This window comes from Melospiza melodia, chromosome 2 (genome assembly GCF_035770615.1).
Source record: "Melospiza melodia melodia isolate bMelMel2 chromosome 2, bMelMel2.pri, whole genome shotgun sequence".
In the NCBI taxonomy this organism is placed as follows: domain Eukaryota; kingdom Metazoa; phylum Chordata; class Aves; order Passeriformes; family Passerellidae; genus Melospiza; species Melospiza melodia.
The window spans coordinates 107,732,808-107,756,453 of NC_086195.1; the positions used below are offsets into that span (position 1 = coordinate 107,732,808).

The window sequence follows — 23,646 nt, forward strand, 5'->3', positions numbered from 1 at the left end:
AGCTGTATGATCATTTTTCCTCTCTACTTGTGCAGTTTCTTAAAGAAGGCAGATGAATGAGGAATGATGCATTAGTACTGTGCAGCAGGGCTTGTCCCACCCCCAGAAGTTATGCTTGCAGATACAATCTAGGAGAGACATACTTAGAAGACATATATTTATATGCTCTCCTATACATGCCCATGCACACATATAAATATATCCATATAGATGAGTTACACCTCTAGGACTTTCCTTCACACTCTGCCATCTGCAGAGACACCCTCTTGATGTGTGTCTTGAGCTGATGGTGGGAGCATCTTCTCTTATCACAAGGCTATCCATTTTCTGTAGAGAAGAACCTTATTCAAGGGTCAGGCTGACCCCAAAAATCTTTGAGAGGAGCAGATGCAATACTGTCTTTGAAATATGATGTGACCATAGGCTATATAAAGCAAAGGCAAGTGTCTGTGTTTGCCCTTGTATTGGTACGACCTCATATCTGCAACACAGACAAAATTGAAATATAATAGGAGGGTATACCCCAGGAAAAAAATGCATTTAAGAATTAAAATTGTCCTGTTTTAGTAAAATTTATTAAGGAAATACCATTTTTTTAGTATTTTTCATTGTGCAGTAGGTATTTTAGAATGCATTCAGATTTTTCTCAGTACATATTTACTGGGTGATTTTAAAAATCTAAATTATCCTCATCACAAAGTTAATTCCAAAGAAGTAGCAAATTCCATGCTGTGAAACAGAATCTCAAAGTCTTATTCAGTTAAAAGTTTTGGCAATTATAGTCTGGTACATTTACAAATCCTGACATTTTAATGGTGAGCAGCTTGCATAACAAGTGATCAGCTGGAAATATATAATGCCACACAGTAGAATTCATCTGGATCTCAAAGTTCATCTCACATTAATCTTCAGAGTCTCTGGAACTGGTTCTTATTTACATGAGAATATTCAAGAGTCTGATAATTATGATCACTTATTGTCAACTGAAAATGTAAGATAGGCATGTGGAGTGGAAAGAAAGGAAATAATATCTACCCTCTCTATTCTGACAGAACCAAAGAGGATTTTCCTCTTGGTTGCAAAACTATCTTTTCAAGATCTTTGAAAACTCTGTGTTCTTTAAAAATGTATTTTTTAACCTGAAGATATAACTGCATGCTTTACCTTCACTTACTGGGTAATTTCACATCTTTGGTAACAAGGTCACCAAAGGAAACTACAACCTTGTTGATCAGTGTTGTCAGTCTGTGAATAATCTGTCCAACATTTGTAACACTATGGCAAGCTTCACAAATGCATACAGCTCTTTTTATATTGTTGATTCATATACCTGAAAAAGTAACCCTGCTCTTGTTTAAGGTTTGAATGCTGTAAACATTCAGAGTAAAAAGGCTTTCCTGGAGTGGAATTCTGGGTTAAGGCTGCTCAGATCATTTGAAAGATTGTTAACTGACTACTATAAATGGAAAAAAAGCCAAACAAAAGAGAGGAAAATTTTTAAATGTTTAGATCCGTAATTGGCTTTATAGAATATAAAAGCCTAGCCTGCTACAGTTAGGGAAAGCACTAAGAATAAATGTGATTTTGAAACCTGTCAATTTGAAGGGACAGTTAAAGTCATGTTATCAAGTTCCTCGGTCATAATTTCTTAACACTGAACTTCTGTATGAAAGGAGTAGTCTCACCACATTTTCCAACAAACTAGAATAGTGTGAGTGGCATACCTTTCCTAGAACATTCCTTGAATGAGATATATGTGACAGATGAGCCAAATACTCTGTTGTAAACCCAGTAATTTAGTATCAAATTACAGAGGAACTCAGAAGCACAGAGTTGGAGAAAAACAAAAATAAAACAAAAAAAAACCAACACTCCAAGATATTAACTTAAGCATAGAAATTATGTTTTATTCAATAAAATAAATATATGATTTACGACAGAATCAAATCTTATTAGATGCTTTACGAAGAAAAGAGAATGACACAATCTACAAAGGAGCAACAACAGAATAACAAGAAACAAAGTAAAATTCCTGTCAGCAGTTTTCAGAATACTTTTAGAATAAAAAAAAAAAAAAAGGTAAAAAGAAAGAAGCTACAATGCTCCAGGCCAAAGTTCCTTGATATTCATTTAAAGCATTTTGACTGAATATGCTTTGGGCCATTATTAAAATCAGTGCCTTTTTATAGCAGTTTTTCTCAATCGCTTTTCAATAATCAGCTTTATAACTGATAAAAGCACAGGGCTAACCTTACATTAGGTGTTTCCACCCTCCTCAAGATTAGTGTTAAGTGCCATTATCTGGTTAAGATGTAAAGGAATGAGATCAGGACAAGTTAGGTGTAATGAATCATAATGTTAAGGCTGTCAGGAGGAGGAATTCCTCACTCTCTGAATTGGTATAAACATCATAATGTCAATTACTTTCTGGTTGGACCATGTATGTTGAAGAACATGACAAGAAAAGATCTCTTAAGAGATTTTTCTGTGGTATATATTAGGCTGTAGATAACACATGACGTACGGCATGTCACCCATGCTAGAGTTAAATATTTGACATGGTACTGTTTCTGATTCTCTGTGCTCCAAAAAGAAATTGACTGCAGAGAAGTTAGTAGGTCAAAAACAGCACTGGGAAAAAATCTCAGCAGAACAATGAAGAGATTGCAAGTCAAGAGCTGTTTTTAAGATATATAACTTCTCAGTAACAAAATGTGAATTTCTCACATGCATTGTACTTTCTTGGGGAGATGTGAAGGATCAATGTAAGCCTAATTTACTCTTAAACAGGCTTGTTCTGAATGATAATATATCATGGAGTACATTTATTTGTGTTAAGAAAAAAATTTCTTTTAGCAGATTGACTCAGTCAAACATAATTTTTTTCTGTGTCAGAATCTTTTGTCCCTAAGAGTTGCTAATTCATCTGGTTTATGATTAAAGACTTCCCACAGACACAGTCTCAAACTCTATTTTTTTTATTACTAACCTTTAAAGAACATAACATAATAGTGTAGAACTTTCATGTAAGCTGCTTCTTTTAATTTCCAGAACTGAGGTTAGCAACATGGAAGCTTACTCATTTTTAGTGAGTGCTGGCATAGCCAAAAATAGATTCCTGAACCTGACTCTTTCCCATCTAGCTTTCAGCCCCTAAATGAGCCTGTACATTATTTTAGAGACTTACTTTCCCTGAGGGATAAAGGGACATAGTCAACTGAAAGAAATAGCTTTCTTGAGAGGATGATTCAGATCTTAAGGAGGCTTTTAACACCTGTTTACCATTAAGCACAGGGACAGCCTCGAGCAGAAAAACCTCCTTTAAATTATGCTCCAGTACCTATTTGCTGTGCTTGAATCTTTCCAGTAAGAACAGCTCATCTCCCACTGGAACAGTTTCTTGCCTCTTCAGGATTAGGTGTCACAGAAGGCTCTTCTGAGTGGAATTGTCTTCATTCACGTTCCCAGATATCCTAAGTCCACTTCAGCCCCCTTTAAGCATGCAAGCCTCTGAACTTATCCACAAGTTTATCTCAGGATATTATTTAATCTGTGAGTTCACTAATGCTCTAACTTCTGAATCTCTTGTTATCAACAAACTTCTACTGGAAGTTATGTAAAAAAAAAAGAGGGAATAAATGACAATGACAACAATAAACAACACATGATGCATTTTCTCAGGTGCTAATTTATCTAACATACATGTTGGATCTTCAAGCAAACTCTTTAAAGCCTTGGCAGTCTGTAAACTAGCAGCTTTAATTAACAGCTTAATTAATGAAAACAATTGAAAGAATCCTATCCTTAGTGGAAGAGTATTCAAGGCAAGTATTCAAGGCAATAAATAAGTTTTTCAGGTGTGCAAAGGATGAAGAAAAATTGTATGACATTATCAGAGCTATTTTTTATATAGTAAAATATATATATATATATATTATACTATATAAGAATATATAAGGGTATAATATATATATTATATATGTAAAGGTATATTTCTGGCATGCAAATCTTATTCTTACTAGCAAAAAAGAAAGATAAAATTATATATATTAAATAATGATAAAGTAATTTGGATAATAGGTGGGGTTTTTCTGCAAAGTGAGAAGATTTGTTACTTTTTACTCTACATAAGTAATACATTTGATATTCAGAAATACAGTCTTTATTTGGGAAAGTATGCTGAAAGCAGAAGTATATGTTAAATGGCTAGAGATTCTATACTTGTCATATTTAGAAGGGTCAGAAAGTTTTTCACAATTGCACTATATTTTTCCAGCAAGGAATTTGGAATGAAGATAACACATGGGACACACTAGTCAATTAAATCAGTTTCTGTCAAAGGGAGGAATGCAAAACAAAAGGTTTATGTTTTACAGTAGCATTTTGGGTGTTGGTGTAGCAAATTAAACTGTGGCAGTCAGCAGTCACTACTGATAAATCACATGCAGTTATTGTTCTGAATATCCTGTCACATCTGCAAATTTAATAGGCAAGGGATGACAACATTTTCCTATATGTTTTTTATACTTTGCCTTCAGCATAACAAAGACACTTATTCCATTTCATCTTGGGTGTGAAGGTCAACCACTGGGCTCCATAAAGTGTATGCAAACAAAAAAATTGATGGCTAAAAATATTATTAAGAACAAAGGAATATGTAATGAAAGGAAATAAAATACAAACTTAATCTGCTCATTTAATTAAATGCAATTTGTTGAATAAACAGGAATTTCTTTTATAAGAAAATGTAACCAAAAAGCAAGGAAATTGATTTCTTATTACAGCATCTGCATGGGATTTTAATCAATGTATAACAGCAAAAAAAGATGCAGAGAAAAACCCCTTTCTGATACAAAGGTCTGCTGTCACATCAATCCTGAAAGCTGTTCAATGAACCACGTATTCAGTCATGTAAATCTAACAGAAAAACAAACAGGAAATATATATTATTACAGATATAACTAGATAAACTAAACTTGGTTGTACAGAAACTTTCATGAGCACTTGCTAGCAACAAAACAAAATTGTTTTTGAAAGAGAACTTAAGAGGTTTTTTTTCTGTAATATTAAGTTTTTGAAAGAAATTTGCTAATGCAAGTCTGAATTTTGAAATATTATCCAGTTCATGATTAGCAGGACTGTATTTCCCATAAAACCCTATCTATGTCAGTAAGACTACAGATGACACAAAGTTTAAATACGTTTTTATCTCTTTACAATTATATTCAGGTATCGCCAGTTTTATACATTGACTGAACATTCACCAAGTATGTATTAAGCCCACTCGACTTTAGGCAACAGGAACTAAGCTAAATGCATTACATCCCCTCGATTGGTAGAGAGGGACATGTATTTTACAGAAGACTTCAGGTAGTGAGAATAATCCTTGAGAGTTGCCCATCTCACATCACTATCCATAGAACAGTATTTATGATGAATTTACTCTGATTTAGACACCATGCATGGTTGCCTAGTAAGACTATTTCAAAACATGGTGCTCATCTGCCTTTAAAAAGTAAGTTTCATTTTATAAAACTATGAAAATATTTCTTGCTTTTCCTACAATAGTTGGGAAATTGTTCAATTGGAAGGAATTATTACATTTATTTAATTTAGCACTGCATAGATGCATTTCAGAAGTAGATAACATTGCGTGAATGCAGAGAGCTTCTTAACAAATCTTGAAGCTTTCAGAAGAACTTATATAGACTTCAAATGCTAAAGCTCATCCTAGGCAAGGCAGACGTCATAATTTAGGCATGATACTCTTATTTACTAAAATTCTTTGTTGCCACAATTTTCAGCAATAAATTTGCATTAAACAAAATTAAAAAACAGACTGAAGGAAGACATAAAAGGACAAAATATTTCCAACATTTTCTTATATTAGGAGTCTGATTCATATTCTGGATGAGATATAGGAAAGGGAGCTCTGAGAAATTAATAAATTTAATAAGGTATTAGACATTCCATATGCAACATTTCAGTTAACAGATCTAATTTTCCTTCCATTCCTGAAATAAAGACTGGGGATAATATTCCCTTTCAACTCTCTTTGATCTGCTTTCTCTACTGTGACCTCAAATTTACAGGCACCCAAGTACAGTTAAGTAATTTCCCACTATTCAGTTACCACTGGATGTCAATAAGACTGACATTCTCACTCCAAATTATTTTCTCTAAGTCACAGGTTATAGAACAGCACTGTGGATTGATGCTACCTGATCAGATATGTCTAGTGGAGAATGCCATTTGCAGCTGCTGGGTACCAGCATAAGAGAAACAAACATAGTAAAACCCCATGTGGCTTTCTACTTAAGCTCTGTAGGATGTTTACATTCCACAGGGATATGTATAGAAATCTAGAGCTGAGATTACATTAAGACATAACTTTCACACCTTCTCTATGCAGAGATAAACTGCTCTTCAGAATTTTTTCCTCTGAAGATTCTAACTCTACACTGATCTTTACCAAAAGGTGTGAGAAGGTTCTTGGTGTATTATAACTTGTATAGCTTGCATCATATAAACAATGCTCGCAGGGCATTTCGATATTCTTAACTAAGGTATATCATATAGTTATGACAACTTTGTTTTCTTTTTATTCAATATAATGTATCTTTAGTGTCTTGCAAGATATCTTTATGCTTTATGTATGGACTATACACAATATAGAAGTTTTATGACATATATCACTACCATTTTTCACTGAAACCCATAGCTTCACTGGGAAACTAATAAAACACTTGTATTACTCAGTTATTTTAGTGATTATAAAACACAGACTCTTATTTGTGTTTTCCACTTGCCCATAATAATGTTTAATATCCCTTGCTAACAAATCTCATGTATTTCTTCACATTGATTGATAAAGCACCAGTTCTTCTCCTTCCATTGCCTACAGTAAAAACATTGTAAGCAATAGATACTCGTAGTAGCCTAATCCCAGCCTGTGGTATGAAGACTATGGAAACCCCCCACAGTATCTTTAAACACAGCTTTTAATTTTTTTAATAAATTTGTCTCATAGCTTTTTTGGTCTGTGAAAACTCAGTCTTGTGAACTGAGGAGATATGCTTAAATTTAACTTAATTTAAAATAGACAAGTGGAAATCCAAAACAAATACCAGATTACTGTATTGGTGCTGAAGTACACAAGGTTAATGAGGAATAATGATTAATTAATGTATTCACCAATGCACAAGTTTTCAGTGCAGTGGACTTGCAACACTCTCACTCTTGCATTAGAAGACTATGAGCTCAAACCATCACTCCCTTAAAACCAGTAGAGACATTCACACAAAAGTATGCTGACAGTAAATACCTTTAAAATAAAACCTCTTTCCATAATTCCGAATTCTTAGACTATGTGTGATACAGAAGTCCAGAAGTAAAGTGTTTAACAGTGCTGACATCTCCAAAAAAGAGCTATTGTTCTCTACAAGTTCAAGAGAATTAAACTCGGAATTATGGGTTCAGAAAAGTAGCTTTTCTCTAGTAATGTTTTGAATGGTATTGAGAAGGATGAAAGCTTGTTTGTTTGCTTGCTTGTCTTTTAAGTAAAGGTCTGTATTTTGAAAAAGAGAACACACTACTCAACAACCCTGTTTTCTGGACAATATCAGTATAATCCTGCTCTCATTGTACATGCAGCCTTTTGATGACAGAGAAAATGATTATTTAATACTCTGAGGTGTCTGTTCAAGTATCCTATTTATTATTGCTGAAAGAAAACATCTCTTTTAGTTCTTACTTTTATTGGGTTTTTTATTATTATTATTATCATGTAATAATAATAATAATAATAATAATAATAATAATTTTAAAAGCTTTCATGTCATAAAAGCTTCTGACTTTGATTAAACAATGGTCCTACTGGAAAAATGTTTGCATAACATTTAATAGCCACTTGATTATGAAAAGAATTGGGGTCTAAACCACATTCTTTTCCATTACTAGTGATCTATTTAAACATTAATTGTAAGGGTTAGAGGGTTGTACAATCCATCAAAGGCTCTTAATTCTTGAAACACCCCATTTATCAAGATGTTCTAGAGAAGCTAATCACAGTACACGTTTTTTCATCACTCTTGACATACATAATTAATTGTGTTTACTACATGAAAATCCTTTTTTTATACCAAATGGTATGAATAATTTTTAAATTATAATAAATTTACCAAACATAAACCAGACTGAAATGTTTTCAGAAAACTTTTCCTGATTTATATATATATATATAATATCAATATAAATACATAGTATCAAAAAGGCTACATAATATCAAAAAGACTATATAATATCTAAGAGCCTTATCCATTATTTTCCATTTTTCTTTTTAAAAAAGTTTGTTCTGAAATATAATTGCACAATCATGAATCCACTCATATTTTCTCTTCAGTAACATGCAAGACAGTTATCAAACAGAACTCGAAATCATGAAGGAAGTTTACTATCATCTTTTCTACTCCTCCTGCTCAATTTCTACTCCTCCTTCAATTAATGTCTCCATCAGGATTTTCCCGCACACATACAGGGACACCTAGTGGCAGAAACTGATGAAAACTCCCCTCTAGGAAGACCTGGAGGAGCCACCAGGGGCATGAAATGCCGGTCACGCCGAGTAGCCAAAACATGCAAATTCAGTTCACTCTAAGGCTTTTGCACCTTTTTTTCATGCTCCAGTGAGTGAGTCTATTATTGAAAAATACAAAAAAAAAAAAACATTCCTCATTTTCCTTTAATAAATCATAACAGTTATAGTGCCTCTTGGGTAGAATCATAAAATAAAAGATTGATTTTTGTATATCACTTTTAAAATAATTTTTTCATATTTATTTTAAGTAAGGACAAAGCTGGCAAAATCTGTCTGTGAACGTATGTACACGTTCTATGTTTATATTTTGTAAATATGTGTCAAAACATATGATGTAGAAATGCATAGGAGTAGCAACGTTTACTTTAAAAAGATTAAGGATTTATCTTTTTATCGCATTAATTAGTGTACGTTCAAATAGGTTCAAAAATTATTTAAATGGCAAAACATAAAGCTAAGCTATACCCCTAAAGTTATGCAGGATGAACTTTACATACACACACACATATATATAAGTACATATATCTATATATATGTAGTCTTACCTATCCATTACAGAGCCTAGATCCAGTATTCAGAAACCATTAAGACTGATGAAGTTCTTGCTGGGCACATTCATGTGCCTCAAGGATCAACATTTCTTGCTGTATGTCTTGCAGCAATCCTTTTCAAAGACATCAGGAATAATATTAATATTACTGATTCACTTGGAAGTCTAATTTCCACATAATCGCCGATTTTCAATTTCTGATTTCCCCTGGTTTTGCCGTTTATGAGGAACAGATCATTAGAAATTCTCATGGGATGCTCAACTTCTCCAGAGTGAACAAGGGTGGGACAGGTCAGGTTCTGTGTTTGAGGGAGAGTATACTAATCATGTTTGAATTTTTGCTAACTAATGTGGTGTAGAAATTTTAAGCCTGCTCCTTCTCTTGAGTGTTTTAACCATTAAGGCAGAAAACATCTGATATTTCTCTGAGTTCCTCCTGGTAAATATGTTTTTCTTAGTGTAAGAAAATCAAAGCATAAAGAAAATATTAGCCTAATAGATTTATATCTTAATGTTACCCCTCTATGCAAGGATATTAATAAACCTCTTTTCCTACTCTACAACTTCCACCAGAAAAACTAAGAAGCTATCCCAGAGGAAGTGCTCATATCCAGAAAAAACCAAAATCCTTTATTTCAGTTATTATGGATAGATTAGGTACCTTACATTAGACATATTTGACATGAAATAATTGTAATTATTTGATAATCCTAAGTATAGCAAGGAGATAAGAGAAATGAAAAGTCAGAGCAATTTTACAGTGACAGAATAGTTTAGGAAATTTCAGAGGTATTTTTTTGCAGTATGCCACTTAATCCATGCCATGTCCTACTGAAAATGTTGAAAATTTAGCTAGTATCTTTGAGGTAATGGAACTGAGTTGAATTTAATTTTCACAAGTAGTAACAGAAGCATATTGCTGAAAGGGACTACCTACATTTCTACATTCTCACACATAAGAGTTACAATACACTTAATATTTAGTTGAAAAAAAAAACATATCTACAGAACTTTTGGTCCAGATGGTACTACCCACTGACTCAAAACCTTTAATTCTTTAATTTGCAGTAAAGAACAAAAGCCAAACCTCAAATCTTCCTTGGGGAAAAAGAAAAAAGAGAGGAAGAAGAGAATAAAGGGCACTGCCAATGGTCTGTGGAGACCCCCTCAACAGGAGGAAATATGTGAGAACTACTTTGCAGAATGTTCCAGGAGATACATGTCCTCTATACAAAGCAGAACAAAAGAAAGAAAGAAATTAACATAACTCAGAACCTAAATTATACAATAAAGGGAGAAAACATCCTACCTGACCTGAGAGCCTGCAGTAAGCCCTCAGGCAGAGAAGAGATACAGTGTAAGTGTAGAAAAAACATATTCCAACTTCTTCAAAAAGCCCTTTCCTTTCCAACTTGCCACAAATGTACCTTTTCTAACACGAACTGTCCCATTCAATTACAAAGTTTTTATTTTCAAGTTCTATTAAAAAAAAAAAACTTTGTTGGCCTGATTACCTATTTGGAAGACCTTTCCAGTCTCAGACAGTCTGTAAACTTCTTCCCTTTGCTAGGTTTTAAAATCAACACATATGCATTTGATGGCATGTCAACATCCCTCTTCAGTTCAAATACATTCTGTTTTGTTTAGTTTTTTGGGGTTTTTTTTCAGCATTTAACTAAAAATGAATTTATAAGGACTCATATGTCCTTTCAATATCTATTTGGCTATGTATTCCTTTTTTTTTTTTTTTTTAATCTCTGTTCTGTAGACACATTTTCCATGCCCCAATTACCATAGTTTCTTCCTGATCTTTAGACTTCATTTTAGTATCGTCTTTGAATATATGACTAGAACCACACATAATACACCAGGAACTCATGAAAAAGCACATCCTTTACAATACTAATAATGCCTTCTTACCTAATATGACATCCTGCCTAATACATCATAAAATAACATTTTTCTTTTCCCTTTATAGAAGTACTTAATTTATAATAGCAACCTCTAACCCCTTCCTGATTGACTACTAGCTTTAAATTTCTGAAATTTTTTACAGACTTGGATTTTCCCAGTTTATAGTAAAAGTTTTAATTCATGAGTTTGTAGAATGCATTATTAAATTTCACACTATTTCTATCAGTCTAGACCAAAAGAAAAGCAATATACAGACAGACATGAATTGAATTTAGAAATACTGACATTAGAATATAGACAATAACACTAAAATTTTAAAATATTTACATTGTATGTGTATATATATATATATATATATATATATATATATTTGCACGTATATATATGCATCTCAACACATCTGTTTCTCAGAAAGACCTCTTATTTTGTCTAAAATTTCTGTCCAGACACACTTACCATACACCTTCAAATCAGTGCTATGTGTATTACAAAACAGCCGATCCTATTCTAAGACATAAAACTGCTGGACCAAATGCTTGTGCCACGATGCACTGAGGATTTCTCTTACCATATTCCCACTTACACTAGACAACAAAACTTACATCTCTTCTTACCAGAAACAGAGGCAACTTTTCTGGCACCTATTTGGTCTGGGCCTACTTTATTGTTAATGTCCACCCCATCCTTTAACAACCATCCCACTTCTTAAGTTCTCATTTTATTTACATTGCTAAACAAGTTTTTATTCTGCTTCAGGTTTCTATGCAAGTTTTGGTTCAACAAGGTTTCTGACCATTCTCAGTTTGGTTTTATGCCTTCTAATTATTGATGCAGATTTCTTCTTGCTAATCAGTATCTCTTCTTCATTCTCTTTAGGTTTTGTGCTTACTCTTAATAACTTGCTTAAGGCTTCTACCTTTTGGGAATTCTTTTTCATTCCAGTTTAGGTGGACTATTTTGTTTCACCCCTTCTTCTCCACTGTAAAAAATTCAATAATATCTGCTCTCTTTTTTACTTGAAGTAGCATTTTTCTTTTCTGAATTCTTCTTCCAGTACTCACTAAAATTTTTTATTTCTGAGTTTGCCTTTCTGAAACACTGGACTGCAGTAACAGATCCTTCACATTCTTTGGTCTTGAAATTTCACATGAAGTAGAAAAGCTCAAAACCATTCTTTTTTTTCTATCATTAGTTTATCCTGCAGATCCTATAATTTACTACAATTTAATCTAATTTATCCTTGTGTCTTGCTTGCTCAATATCTGCTCCATAAAAGAAGCTATCCTCTATCATGATCAAATTCATGTCATCCCCAGCAACACTGGTGGAACTTTCTGCTGATGCTTGCCCATAAGAAATAACACAAATCTGCATGATCACACAATCTCAGCCTTAGCTTTATTTCCCCCCTCCCCATATTTGTAGGCATTGTTTTCCAGCTCCAGTCTGGACCAGAAGATTCGTAATAGATAGCATCCCTAGTATTTTTCCTACCCTTTGCTCAATAATTTTTTTTCAAGTGGACACTATCTCATCTTCACCCTCAAATTTAACATTTTTATTGCACTTTTTATTTTCTAACATTTTTATTTTCACTCCTTAACGTGTTTTAGTGCATGACCATGAAATTATTTCAACACTTTGTCTTTCATAAAGAGTGTCTATTCTTCTGTTCCAAGATATTTCATTCAACAAGTTTGGAACCTCCAAATTCCTGTTTTCCCATGTCTGACTCCACATGCTTGATCAACTGTTCCTGCCAATGTTATAAATTGAAGCACTATAGAAAGAAGGTAGACATGAACACTTGAAACTTGTATATTTAATGCACGTATGCCTCATATGCCTTTGTTGAACTATCTTTACTCTGGCTCCATTCTCACTCAGGTCTCTCTACTTGTACTCCATAATATAATGATTACATTAGTTATTAGTTATATATTATATATTAGTTATGTAATATGATGATTATATTAGTTATTTCCAACTTTCTGAGTATTTCAGTTTAAAGGAGTTCAGGATTTCTCAGTTTAATGAAAGGTAGCTGAAAAATAAATTAGAAAGAGGCAACATTACAATAAAAAAAAAAATCACAAATTTAGTATTATTTACTGTTTGATGTTTTTGCTTTGGTTTAAAATGACAGTTCTAGTTCAAATATTCAGATATAACTTTTCACTGCCAGAAATACTTTTGGACTAAGAATAAGAATGAATGGAACAACAGCATGATAGTTCTACACTAATAACTATTTAAATCTCCCACATGCTATTAAAACCATCTAGCAGTGTAACAACATGAAAGTAAGATTTGATTAAATCAGACTTTCTACTGATTATGCTTTTTAATATCTCACTAGTACAGAATCAGAAAAATTAAACTGAAATATATCTACAATGTTGACTTTAACATGATAGCTTTTAACATGATTTCAGAGTTATGAAATGTCAACTTCTCCAAAAGAGTTTCAGGAAGGAGTTAAGCTCACCCTACCTGACAAGGTTATGTAAAATATCTTTCTCTGTTATGAGTAAAAAAGTTTTTATGTGTGTCTAATTTTGTGTGTCAGAGAGAAAAATAGCTTAGAGAATCACAGATGCTATAAATATGACAGGCCTAAAAAATGCAAGCATATATGCATAGAATCGCATATATTCAAAATACAAAATTATTAATTCAAAAGGAAGATATTTTTCAGAAATAGTGAGGCTATAAGAAATTCCTGTAGGACATCTCATGATCTGTTCAGTATCTGTGATTTCTTTTTTTGTTCTACTATCATAAATTCCATGTTGCATATTAGAAAGCTTAAAAGAGCCTATGTAGGTGGAAAAAAAACACCTACACACCTGTATGGGGTGTGGTTTGGTATTTTTTCCTGACTGAAACTAGCACCTTGGAACACAATCTAAAACCATTTAAAACCATCCACTGAATTGACTGGGTTTGCATCAAAACAGTAAACTCAGTGATACTTTAAGAAGATAAGTATTTTGTCCCACTGAGAAGATTTCCAAGAGCTTCTACAAGGCCAGGAAAATTACCTGGTTCATGTAAGGAATCTGTCTTCCATCCAAAAAACAGATCTTGCCTATTTCAGACCTAGGGAAACAAGATTTGAGTCACACTCCTTTTATGTTTGCAGAGAAGATGAATATGCCTTTTAGGGACAGCTGAGCATTACAAAAATGACTATTTTTTAGCAATCATTTTTGGGTTTAGCATGTTGGGATGTTAAGATTTGAGTTAACAGAGGTCTGCTGAAGATACAGATGTGCAGAAATCACATACCACAGACAGAGTATTGCTCAATGCTTACACTAGAACAGGAAAAACAGAGGGACACACACATCTAGCATTACCTTTGAGTTAAAGCTGGATTCCAACCTCTGTGCGGTACACATGGGGTGAACTCCATGTGTTCCTGTGTGCATAACACCATTTGAATTAATACATTTATGTAGTGTGTACTACTTGATTTATGCACTACAATCCAGACAGCACACAGCAGCAATTAATACGCAAATGCGAACACATGCACATCTTTGCACGTACGCAATTATACCTCCTTCTAATTATTATCTTTCTTTTTTTTTTAAGATCAGCCAAAAACGCAATTTTTCCAAAGATAAAACCCGAAGTTTAACCGGAAAAAAAAGCATCCCCAGAGCTACAGCCAGCCTTGGCCCCAAAAAACCGGCCGTGGCCCCGCATGCACACCCAATAACGGCGGTCATCCCCCGGGAACGAAGGGAACGCGCTCCCCGCGGCGCCGCCTCCCGCTCCCCGCCGCGGCCGCTCCCGCCGCGCTGCGCCCCCCGGGCCCATCCGCCGCCCTGCGCTGCCACCTGGCGGCGGCGGGAGGCGCCGCACCGCGCCCGGAGCGCCCGGCAGCGCGGCCGGCTCCGCGGGCCCCGGCGCTGCTGCGGGAGCGGCCCGGCGGGCATGGGGGGTGGCGGGAGTCTTTTAGATGCCGCTGGTGCATCCGTGCCCCGGCTCCCTCCGCGACCCGCCTCTGGGGTGGGCAGAGGAGAAAAGTGAAGCTGAACGGCTCCGACACACGCCCGCGTCCCCGATGTCGGAGAATGCGCGTAGCAAAACCCGACACTTTGTTTCCCCGCGACTGCCCAATTCCCCGCGAACGCTGCACAGGCTCCGCACACCGAGCAGCAGCAGTGCCGACCGCCGCGCCAGCGCCTCCCGCCGCCCCCCTCCCCGCGGCTCCGTTCCGCGCCGCCCGGCCGCGGCCAGCGAGCGCTGCGGGAGAGGACGGGGCGGCCGCGGACCTCCGCCCGAGGGTGCGGGCAGGGGGAGCGGCGTCCAGAGCGGTGCAGGAGCGGGGGAAAGTTGGCCCGTGCTGGCCAAAGTGCGAGCGCAGCCCCGGCGTGCGTGGGGCGGAGGAGTGGCGGGGCGGGCGCGCCGCGCTCGTATCGGCATGTGCGTGCCTGCGTGTGCCCGCGCGCTGGGTGCCGGTGCGGGCCGGCCGCGCGACGCCCCACGGGGCCGGCTGCCGCCGCCGCCGCCGCGCCGTCACCCGGCGACACCCGCCCGGCAGCGCGGCCCTCGCCGCGGCCCCTGCGCTCCCGCCCCCCTCCGCTCCCGCTCGGCGCCGCCGCCCCGCCCTCGCTGCCCTCCCTCCGCCTCCCCGCTGCGCTCGGCGGCGCGGGCACAGCGCGGCGCTCCGCCGGCCGCCCCCGCCCCCGCCGTGCGGGCGCGCGCCGCCGAGCCGCGCGTGCGCGGCGGGCGCGCCCCCGCGGCTCCCCGGGCGCGCGCGCGCGCGTGTGTGTGAGGGTGAGTGTGCGGCGCGTGTGGCCGCGTGTGCGCGCCCCTGAGCGCGCGCTGTGCCTCGGCGCCGCCTGCGTGCGGGGGGTGCCCGTGCGCGCTCCGCACCGAGCTCCCCGGCGCTGCCATCCTCGCCTCCGCCGCCCCGGCGGCTCCGCGCAGCGCCCGCGCAGCGGGTCGGCATCTTCATGGGCTGCCACCATGCTTGGGCCCTGGAGATTTCGGGCGAAGTAAGTACCGCGCTTGACTTTTCTCTCGCTCTCTTTCCCTCCTTTCTTCCTCCCTTCCTTTCCTCGTCGATCCCCCCCCCCTCCGCCCCTTCCCCGCCGGGTCTTCCCTTGCTGTTGCTTTCCACCCCCAGTCCCCCGCCGCTCGCCCCCCTTCCGCCAAAGCCATTTCTCCCAACTCGGGGTGCTGCTCAGTTGGGCGGCAGTGTCCGGCTGGAGCTGCTCGCTCGCTCGCTCGCTGCTGCTGTCGGCGGTACTGAAAGCTGCTTCCAGCCGGATATGCAGTGCGGTAATCTAAGGGTTGAACTCTTCGGGGAGAAAAAAAAAAAAAAAAAAAAAAAACCACACACACACACGCAAGAAAAATCCCGATGCAACCCCTTTCCTCTTCTCCCCTCCCCCCCGTCGCCCCCACCCCCTGCCTGCCCCCCCTCAATCTGAACCTCTGTAGGGAGCTGGCGAACAGCAGCACACAGTCATCACAGAGGGGTTTCCAGGGCGGGATTGCAACCTTGCATATAGCCAGCTACAACTTTATTTTCTTTACCTCCCATCCCCCGCCTTTTTTCTTTTTTTTTTTTTTTTTTTTTTTTTGTCAGAGAAAGGGGAAAGGGAGAGGGAGGGAAAATTGTATTTGCCTCTTTTGCTAACCATAATTGAATTAAAGTTGTAAAATGCCTGGGAGTTTAACACTGACCGGGCAGGTTTTCAATAGGTTGTCATTGTGGGGTTTTTTTTTCTTCTTCTCCGAAGAACTGTTGGCTAATGGATGAATGGATCTGATCGAGCTGAGAAAAAATATGCTAGATACATGCCTTTGAGTAAGATTTCTGCTGCCTCTATGCAGTGAAGCCTTTTTGCTTTGAGTAATTCCAATCCAGTTGACGTCTGGTCAGAATTAGAGAGATTCACGGAGACTTCCGATTTCTTGCTGCATGATTGCCTTTGCTGCAAGTGCTAGTTTTGCAGCCTTGAACCTGATGCCACAGGAGATGTCTTGCAGTACTGAGACTTCTCGTTTTTTAGGATGCGTTCCTCCAAACCAGAGTTGTGTCATGAGGATTGGAGCTCTGAGGTGGACGATAGAAAATGCAAGCCCGATCCAAGATCCCAGCATTTAAACCTGATGATTTATTAGTCTTCCCCTACCGACACACATAATGCATTTATTTTCCCTATTCATATTGCTTTTAGACTAATAGAAGTAGAAGAAAGCCACGAGGAGTCAGAAAGACAGCAAAAAAGGAAAGGATTTGTTTCCAGTTAGGTGGAATTCGGACATTAAATTACTGACGTAGGGCAATGGTAGGGTTTCCCTTCTACCCTCCTTGGCTTTTAATCAGCCTGGGTGTCTTCTTCCCTAAAGGATGAAGAGCACTGACAGCCATCGCTGCTTATAATCAGTAACTCTGATGTTCGGAGTGTTGGCAATGAGATATTTTCATGAGACCTATTTAGATCTCTCCACTTCTACCAGGCTAGTTTTGCAGAACATTGGGAATAAGCGCTATGTCAGATATGGATGAGACTCCGAAGATGACCTGCATGTTTTACATTTTTCACAAATTTTGGGTGAGTGGTTAAAACATTTCTTTTGAGAGTATGTATGTGTGTGTGTGTGAGAGAAAACAGGAGACTTCTGCTTGAAATGAGCTCTGTTACATTGTGTATAACTTGGGAGGGGATCACATATCAATTAATATTACTTGCTTTTGTAAAGATGCACAATTTCCGTAATTGAAGAGAGCTGTTAAGTGCACTGAAGTAGGAGGTTAATGTATTTAATCTCAGTACAGAAGAATTCCTGCACAAAAGTCATCTGGGGGTGCGAGCGTGTGTGCATGTGTGTGTGTGCGCGCGCGTGTGCATGTCTGTGTGGGTGGGTGTGTGCTTTGTAAATGTATAGCTAGGGAAAAAACCACCAGCATAAAAGAGTTTTAAAAAATGTGTGATGTGGAGAATGTGTCAGTGTTCCCTCTGTTGAATTAAGATGCCATTTTCAGCACTGAGCATTTTTTCTTTGGATTCCTACCATGGTATTTCCATCACCAGTTTAAAATCAAGGTAAAAGGAGGGGAAGACCTTGGTGCACTGGTTCAGCAGGGAGGTTCTGAAGGGAAGAGGGAGCTGGGTAATAGGGGAGGTGGGAAACCTCGTAAAATGGTGTTTCTTTTCTCTTAAATTAGAAACGTGAAACTGAACTGACAGCCATTTTATGTATATTTATGGGGCTGGTTGTGAAAAGGAAATCCAAAGAAGCATTGAAATTCACCCCACACTAACACAACCAGAGCAATTCCTGCTGTGACCTCACCTTTTTAGACACCGCAGGCATTTGACTCACAAGGAGTTGCCTATCAACCCTTTAATCAAGGCATGTCATCCAGTTTCCTAAAGTGTGGGAATTAGAAGTGACAGGAGGGGTTTTTTTTTGGTTGGTGAACAGTCCATTCTCTACCCTACTGAAGACACATGTAAACTTTGTTTCCATTTCAAATGTTATGGGGCTACCCTATTATGCTACTTTTTTTTTTTTTTCTCCTTATCCCTACAGGAAATAAAATGTATGCTTGCTGCTCTACAGTAACTTTGGAACAGGACCTCAACAAAAAAATGCATATCTGGATGCTGCAGACGATCGCATTTGCTTTAACATCACTAGTCCTTTCCTGGGCAGAAAGCATCGAGTATTATGGGGAAATCTGTGATAATGCGTGTCCTTGTGAGGAGAAGGACAGCATCTTAACAGTGAGCTGTGAAAACAGAGGGATCATCAGCCTTTTTGAGATCAGTCCACCGAGGTTCCCTGTTTACCACCTCTTGTTGTCTGGGAACCTTCTGAACAGGCTGTACCCAAACCAGTTTGTCAATTACACGGGGGCTTCGATTTTGCATCTGGGGAGCAATGACATACAAGACATCGAAACTGGGGCCTTTCATGGTCTGAGAGGTTTAAGGAGGCTGCACTTGAACAATAACAAGTTGGAACTTTTACGGGATGACACTTTCCTTGGGCTAGAGAGTTTGGAATACCTACAGGTCGATTATAATTACATTAGCGTCATTGAACCCAATGCCTTCAGCAAACTGCATCTGTTGCAGGTGCTGATTCTCAATGATAACCTCCTCTCCAGTTTGCCCAACAACCTTTTCCGTTTTGTGCCCTTAACTCACCTGGACCTGAGGGGTAACCGGCTGAAGCTGCTGCCCTATGTGGGCCTCCTGCAGCACATGGATAAAGTGGTGGAGCTGCAGCTGGAGGAGAACCCCTGGAATTGCTCTTGTGAGTTGATTGCTCTAAAGGATTGGCTGGACAGCATCTCATACTCCGCGCTGGTGGGAGATGTGGTTTGCGAGACCCCTTTCCGCTTACATGGTCGAGACTTGGATGAAGTCTCTAAGCAGGAGCTTTGCCCCAGGAGGCTCATCTCTGATTATGAAATGAGACCTCAGACACCACTGAGCACTACAGGGTATTTCCACACTACCCCGGCCTCGGTCAACTCTGTGGCCACTTCTTCTTCAGCTGTTTACAAATCTCCCCTGAAGCCCCCCAAAGGGACCCGCCAACCCAACAAGACAAGGGTGCGCCCCACCTCCCGCCTGCCCTCGAAAGACCTGGGATACAGCAACTATGGCCCCAGCATTGCCTACCAGACCAAATCCCCGGTGCCTTTGGAGTGCCCCACTGCCTGCACTTGCAACTTGCAGATTTCTGACCTGGGCCTCAATGTCAATTGTCAGGAGAGGAAGATTGAGAGCATTTCTGAACTGCAGCCCAAACCCTATAATCCCAAGAAGATGTATTTGACGGAAAACTACATTGCGCTGGTACGCAGGGCAGATTTTGTGGATGCCACTGGGCTGGATTTGCTGCATCTGGGCAATAATCGGATCTCGGTCATTCAGGACCGGGCTTTTGGGGATTTAACTAATTTGCGAAGGCTGTACCTGAACGGGAACCGGATCGAGCGGCTGAGCCCAGAGCTGTTCTACGGGCTGCAAAGCCTGCAGTACCTCTTCCTGCAGTACAACGTCATCAGGGAGATAGAGGCAGGCACCTTTGAATCCGTCCCCAACCTTCAGCTCTTGTTTTTGAACAACAATCTGCTGAGGTCTTTGCCAGGGAACATTTTTTCTGGTCTGTCTCTCTACAGGCTGAGCCTGCGGAGCAACCACTTCTCCTACCTGCCGGTGAGCGGGGTGCTGGACCAGCTGAAATCCCTGCTGCAGATCGACCTGCACGAGAACCCCTGGGACTGCACCTGCGACGTGGTGGGCATGAAGCTGTGGCTGGAACAGCTCAACACCGGCGTCCTGGTGGACCAGGTGATCTGCGAGTCCCCTAAGAAGTTTGCCCAGAGCGACATGCGGGCCGTCCGGGCGGAGCTGCTGTGCCCCGACTACTCGGACATCGTCGTCTCCACGCCCACGCCGTCCCCGGGCCAGCTGCCGGCCAGGACCACCCCCTCCTCCTCCACCGTGCGCCTCAATGGCACGGCGGCGGCGGCGGGCGGCTCCGCGCCCGCGGGCGGCGCCGGCGGCGGCAGCTCCTCGGTGCCGCTCTCGGTGCTGATCCTCAGCCTGCTGCTCGTCTTCATCATGTCCGTCTTCGTGGCGGCGGGGCTCTTCGTCCTGGTCATGAAGCGGCGCAAGAAGGGCCAGGGCGACCACGCCAGCGCCAACAACTCCGACGTGAGCTCCTTCAACATGCAGTACAGCGTCTACAGCGCCGGCGGCCACCACCACCACCCGCACCTCCAGCAGCAGCCGCCCCACCGCGGCGGCGGCGGCGGCGGCGGCGGCGGGGGCGCGGCGCTGCCCAAGGTGAAGACCCCCGCCGGCCACGTCTACGAGTACATCCCGCACCCGCTGGGCCACATGTGCAAGAACCCCATCTACCGCTCCCGGGAGGGCAACTCGGGCGAGGATTACAAAGACCTTCACGAGCTCAAGGTCACCTACAGCAGCCACCCGCTGCCGCCCGGGGGGGGCGCGCCGCCGCCCCCGCCGCCCGCGGCGCCCGGCGGGGAGGATGCGCCGGCGCGCAGCCCCGCGTACAGCGTGAGCACCATCGAGCCGCGGGAGGAGCTGCTCTCGCCGGTGCAAGACGCCGACCGCTTTTACAGGGGCATTTTGGAGCCCGACAAACACTCCCCCTCCACGCTGGGCACCCCCGGCCCCACCCTCCCCGACTACCCCAAGCTCCCCGCCGCCTACACGTACTCGCCCAACTATGACCTTAGGCGTGCCCACCAGTACTTGCACCCGGGGCCGGGGGACGCCAGGCTCCGGGAGACGGTGCTCTACAGCCCCCCGAGTACTGTCTTTGTAGAGCCCAACAGGAACGAGTATCTGGAGCTAAAAGCAAAACTAAACGCAGAGCCGGACTACCTCGAAGTGCTGGAAAAACAGACCACATTCAGCCAGTTCTGAGAAACAGCCCCCCCGCCCCCCGTCCCCTCGCCAGTCTCAGCAGCTCCTTCTCTAGAGTATTTGTATTTAACAACCACACGCAAAACAAAGAAACGTAAATGCTGACCTCCCTACACACACACACCTCGCCCCCCCCGCCTCTTTTTCCCCCTTTAATTCATTTTATTGTAGGGTGAAGTGCCTTGGCACAGGACTTTTCAGCTTCGGGGAATGATTCTGAAAGGGTGTGCTGTTCAGTTTGGTTTGGTTTTGGTTTTTCTTTTCTGTTACTGCATTTGGAAGTCGGAGAACGCCTATTGTGTAAAATGGGCACAGCACTGGCATTGTGCGGGTGTCCATGTGTGTTTGGGGGAAGGTGGCAGGAGGTTTAATGGTTTCTTGTCAGGTCACATTCAGGATTCAGGTCGTGCTTTTTTTTTTTCTTTCCCTTTCTTTTTTTTTTTCAGACATTCTTTAGTTTAATTTTCTCTCTGGATGAAGAGTACAGCGCACATTTTCCCCTTTTAGCCATGGGTGAGTCTAAATGGCTTTTATGGAGAGATTAGCACACCCCGACTTTAATACAAGGTTTCCTTTTTTTAAGGATGTGTTTGTATACTTTCTGGACTTTTGAATTAAAAAAAAAATATATATTATGATCTTTAAAGGGATCACTGTAGATGTGGACAAATCATTAAAGAGTGCAGAGATATATGATCCATAACTGGTTAGTGAAAATAACTTATTGATGAAATATAAAAAAATATTTTATTGTAGCACCTATTTTTATATGCACATTAGCATTTCTCTTTCCTTCACTATTTTAGGGCCTAATCTTGCAAATTTTTAACTCACTTGAGTATCTCTGTTTGTGAAAGAAGTCCCAGCTTAGGCCTTCATCCTGCAGGCACTTAAGCACATGGAAAACTTTACCAATGCGTGTAGTTCTGGAGACTCGCTCATTGGGCAAAGTTTGTCAGAAGCCCAAAAAATTAGGAAAGAGGATGCAGAATTCTTCTTACAAGTAAAAATACTGGAATGTTTGAGTGTTTCTTTCTTTCCTTTTTTTTTTTTTTTTTTTTTAGGATGGGGTCCAAAGGTTGTGGATTGCTTTAAAGTATTGCACTACAGTGAGAGCTTTTTTCCCAAATCTGATATAGTATCAGAAGGACCTTTGAAATCTCTATAGATAATGCCAGTTATGACCAAATCTTAACAGACAATCGGAGACATCAAATCTGATCGCAATAGGAAAAATATCATGTTTCTCTATTGAAAAAATGTGTCTTTTAGCAACCTCCTGCTCAGAAGTCTGGTTGGGCAAACTAGTGAGGGACATGTAGAAGGCATTCATTTTATCAGTAAAAAAAGGTTCATTTTTGATTTGTCAGTTTCATTTTTTTCTTTTTTTAAAAAAATTTGTATTAGTTAACCAAAATATAATGATTTTGCAACTGTTGTAGCCAGTTTATGATTGTTTAGTCGATTACAATTGCACTTGTACAGATCCACATGTTTACTGGTATCCTGAAAGACCAAATGATGGACTGTACACATCTCTATAAAATGTCTTTACCCCTTTGGGCAGCAGGCAATGGCAAGGATATTCATAAACACAGCATCACTGTAAGATGGGACAATTGATGTCTCATATGTATCCCAGCACATGTGATTTTTTAATAGTTTCTGAATAAACACTTGGTAAATATTTCAAATGTAAGATCCTGAAGTAATGAGTATCTGAACTTTAAAATTTCTGGCCAAAATAATCTGTTTGTACATTGGATTCTCCTTACTAGCAATTAAGGCTCATCAGAAAGATCTAATGTTCTAGGCAAAACATAATGTGTTCTCTGTTTTCGAAACATGACATGTGGTGATTACCAGCATATATAACATGGGTCAGAAAGCAACACAGGGGTATATGTTTCAACAACATATTGAACAGGATAGTTTTATATTTGTATTTTGTTTCCTTACTGAGGTGTTCTTTAATATATGGAACAGGGTAAGTGATATTTCACATGTCTTTTCTTTCTTCATTTGGTTATTATATTTAATATTGTTTCCAGAGTTGCTCACTAGTACATCTTTTATTGCTAAAGGGCTCTGTTCTATTCTGAATTTCCTACCCATGTACAATCTGTCACTTTCTACAAAAA

General features: G+C 40.5%; 1 protein-coding gene and 1 long non-coding RNA gene across 5 annotated transcripts; one reads left to right on the top strand and one right to left on the bottom strand.

Annotated features, from left to right (window-relative positions):
- Positions 1-3,971: 3,971 nt before the first annotated feature.
- LOC134414641 (uncharacterized) lies at positions 3,972-14,794 on the bottom strand. Of its 2 annotated transcripts, XR_010026807.1 has the most exons (4): positions 14,423-14,794; positions 14,105-14,162; positions 9,142-9,260; positions 3,972-8,694 (listed from the first exon to the last, which is right to left on the bottom strand). It is a non-coding gene; the product is annotated as an uncharacterized LOC134414641 (long non-coding RNA). The 2 variants fall into 2 exon arrangements; XR_010026808.1 differs by lacking the exon at positions 14,105-14,162.
- Positions 14,795-15,945: 1,151 nt separating this feature from the next.
- On the top strand, positions 15,946-23,204 carry SLITRK5 (SLIT and NTRK like family member 5). Of its 3 annotated transcripts, XM_063149520.1 has the most exons (3): positions 15,946-16,072; positions 17,547-17,641; positions 18,624-23,204. In XM_063149520.1, exon 3 carries the CDS (start codon positions 18,632-18,634, stop codon positions 21,503-21,505), a length of 2,874 nt encoding a protein of 957 aa, XP_063005590.1. In that variant the 5' UTR covers positions 15,946-16,072; positions 17,547-17,641; positions 18,624-18,631; the 3' UTR covers positions 21,506-23,204. The 3 variants fall into 3 exon arrangements, with proteins under 3 accessions (XP_063005590.1, XP_063005592.1, XP_063005591.1); XM_063149522.1 differs by lacking the exon at positions 17,547-17,641; XM_063149521.1 differs by lacking the exon at positions 15,946-16,072 and having other exon boundaries at positions 16,847-17,641.
- Positions 23,205-23,646: the final 442 nt, after the last annotated feature.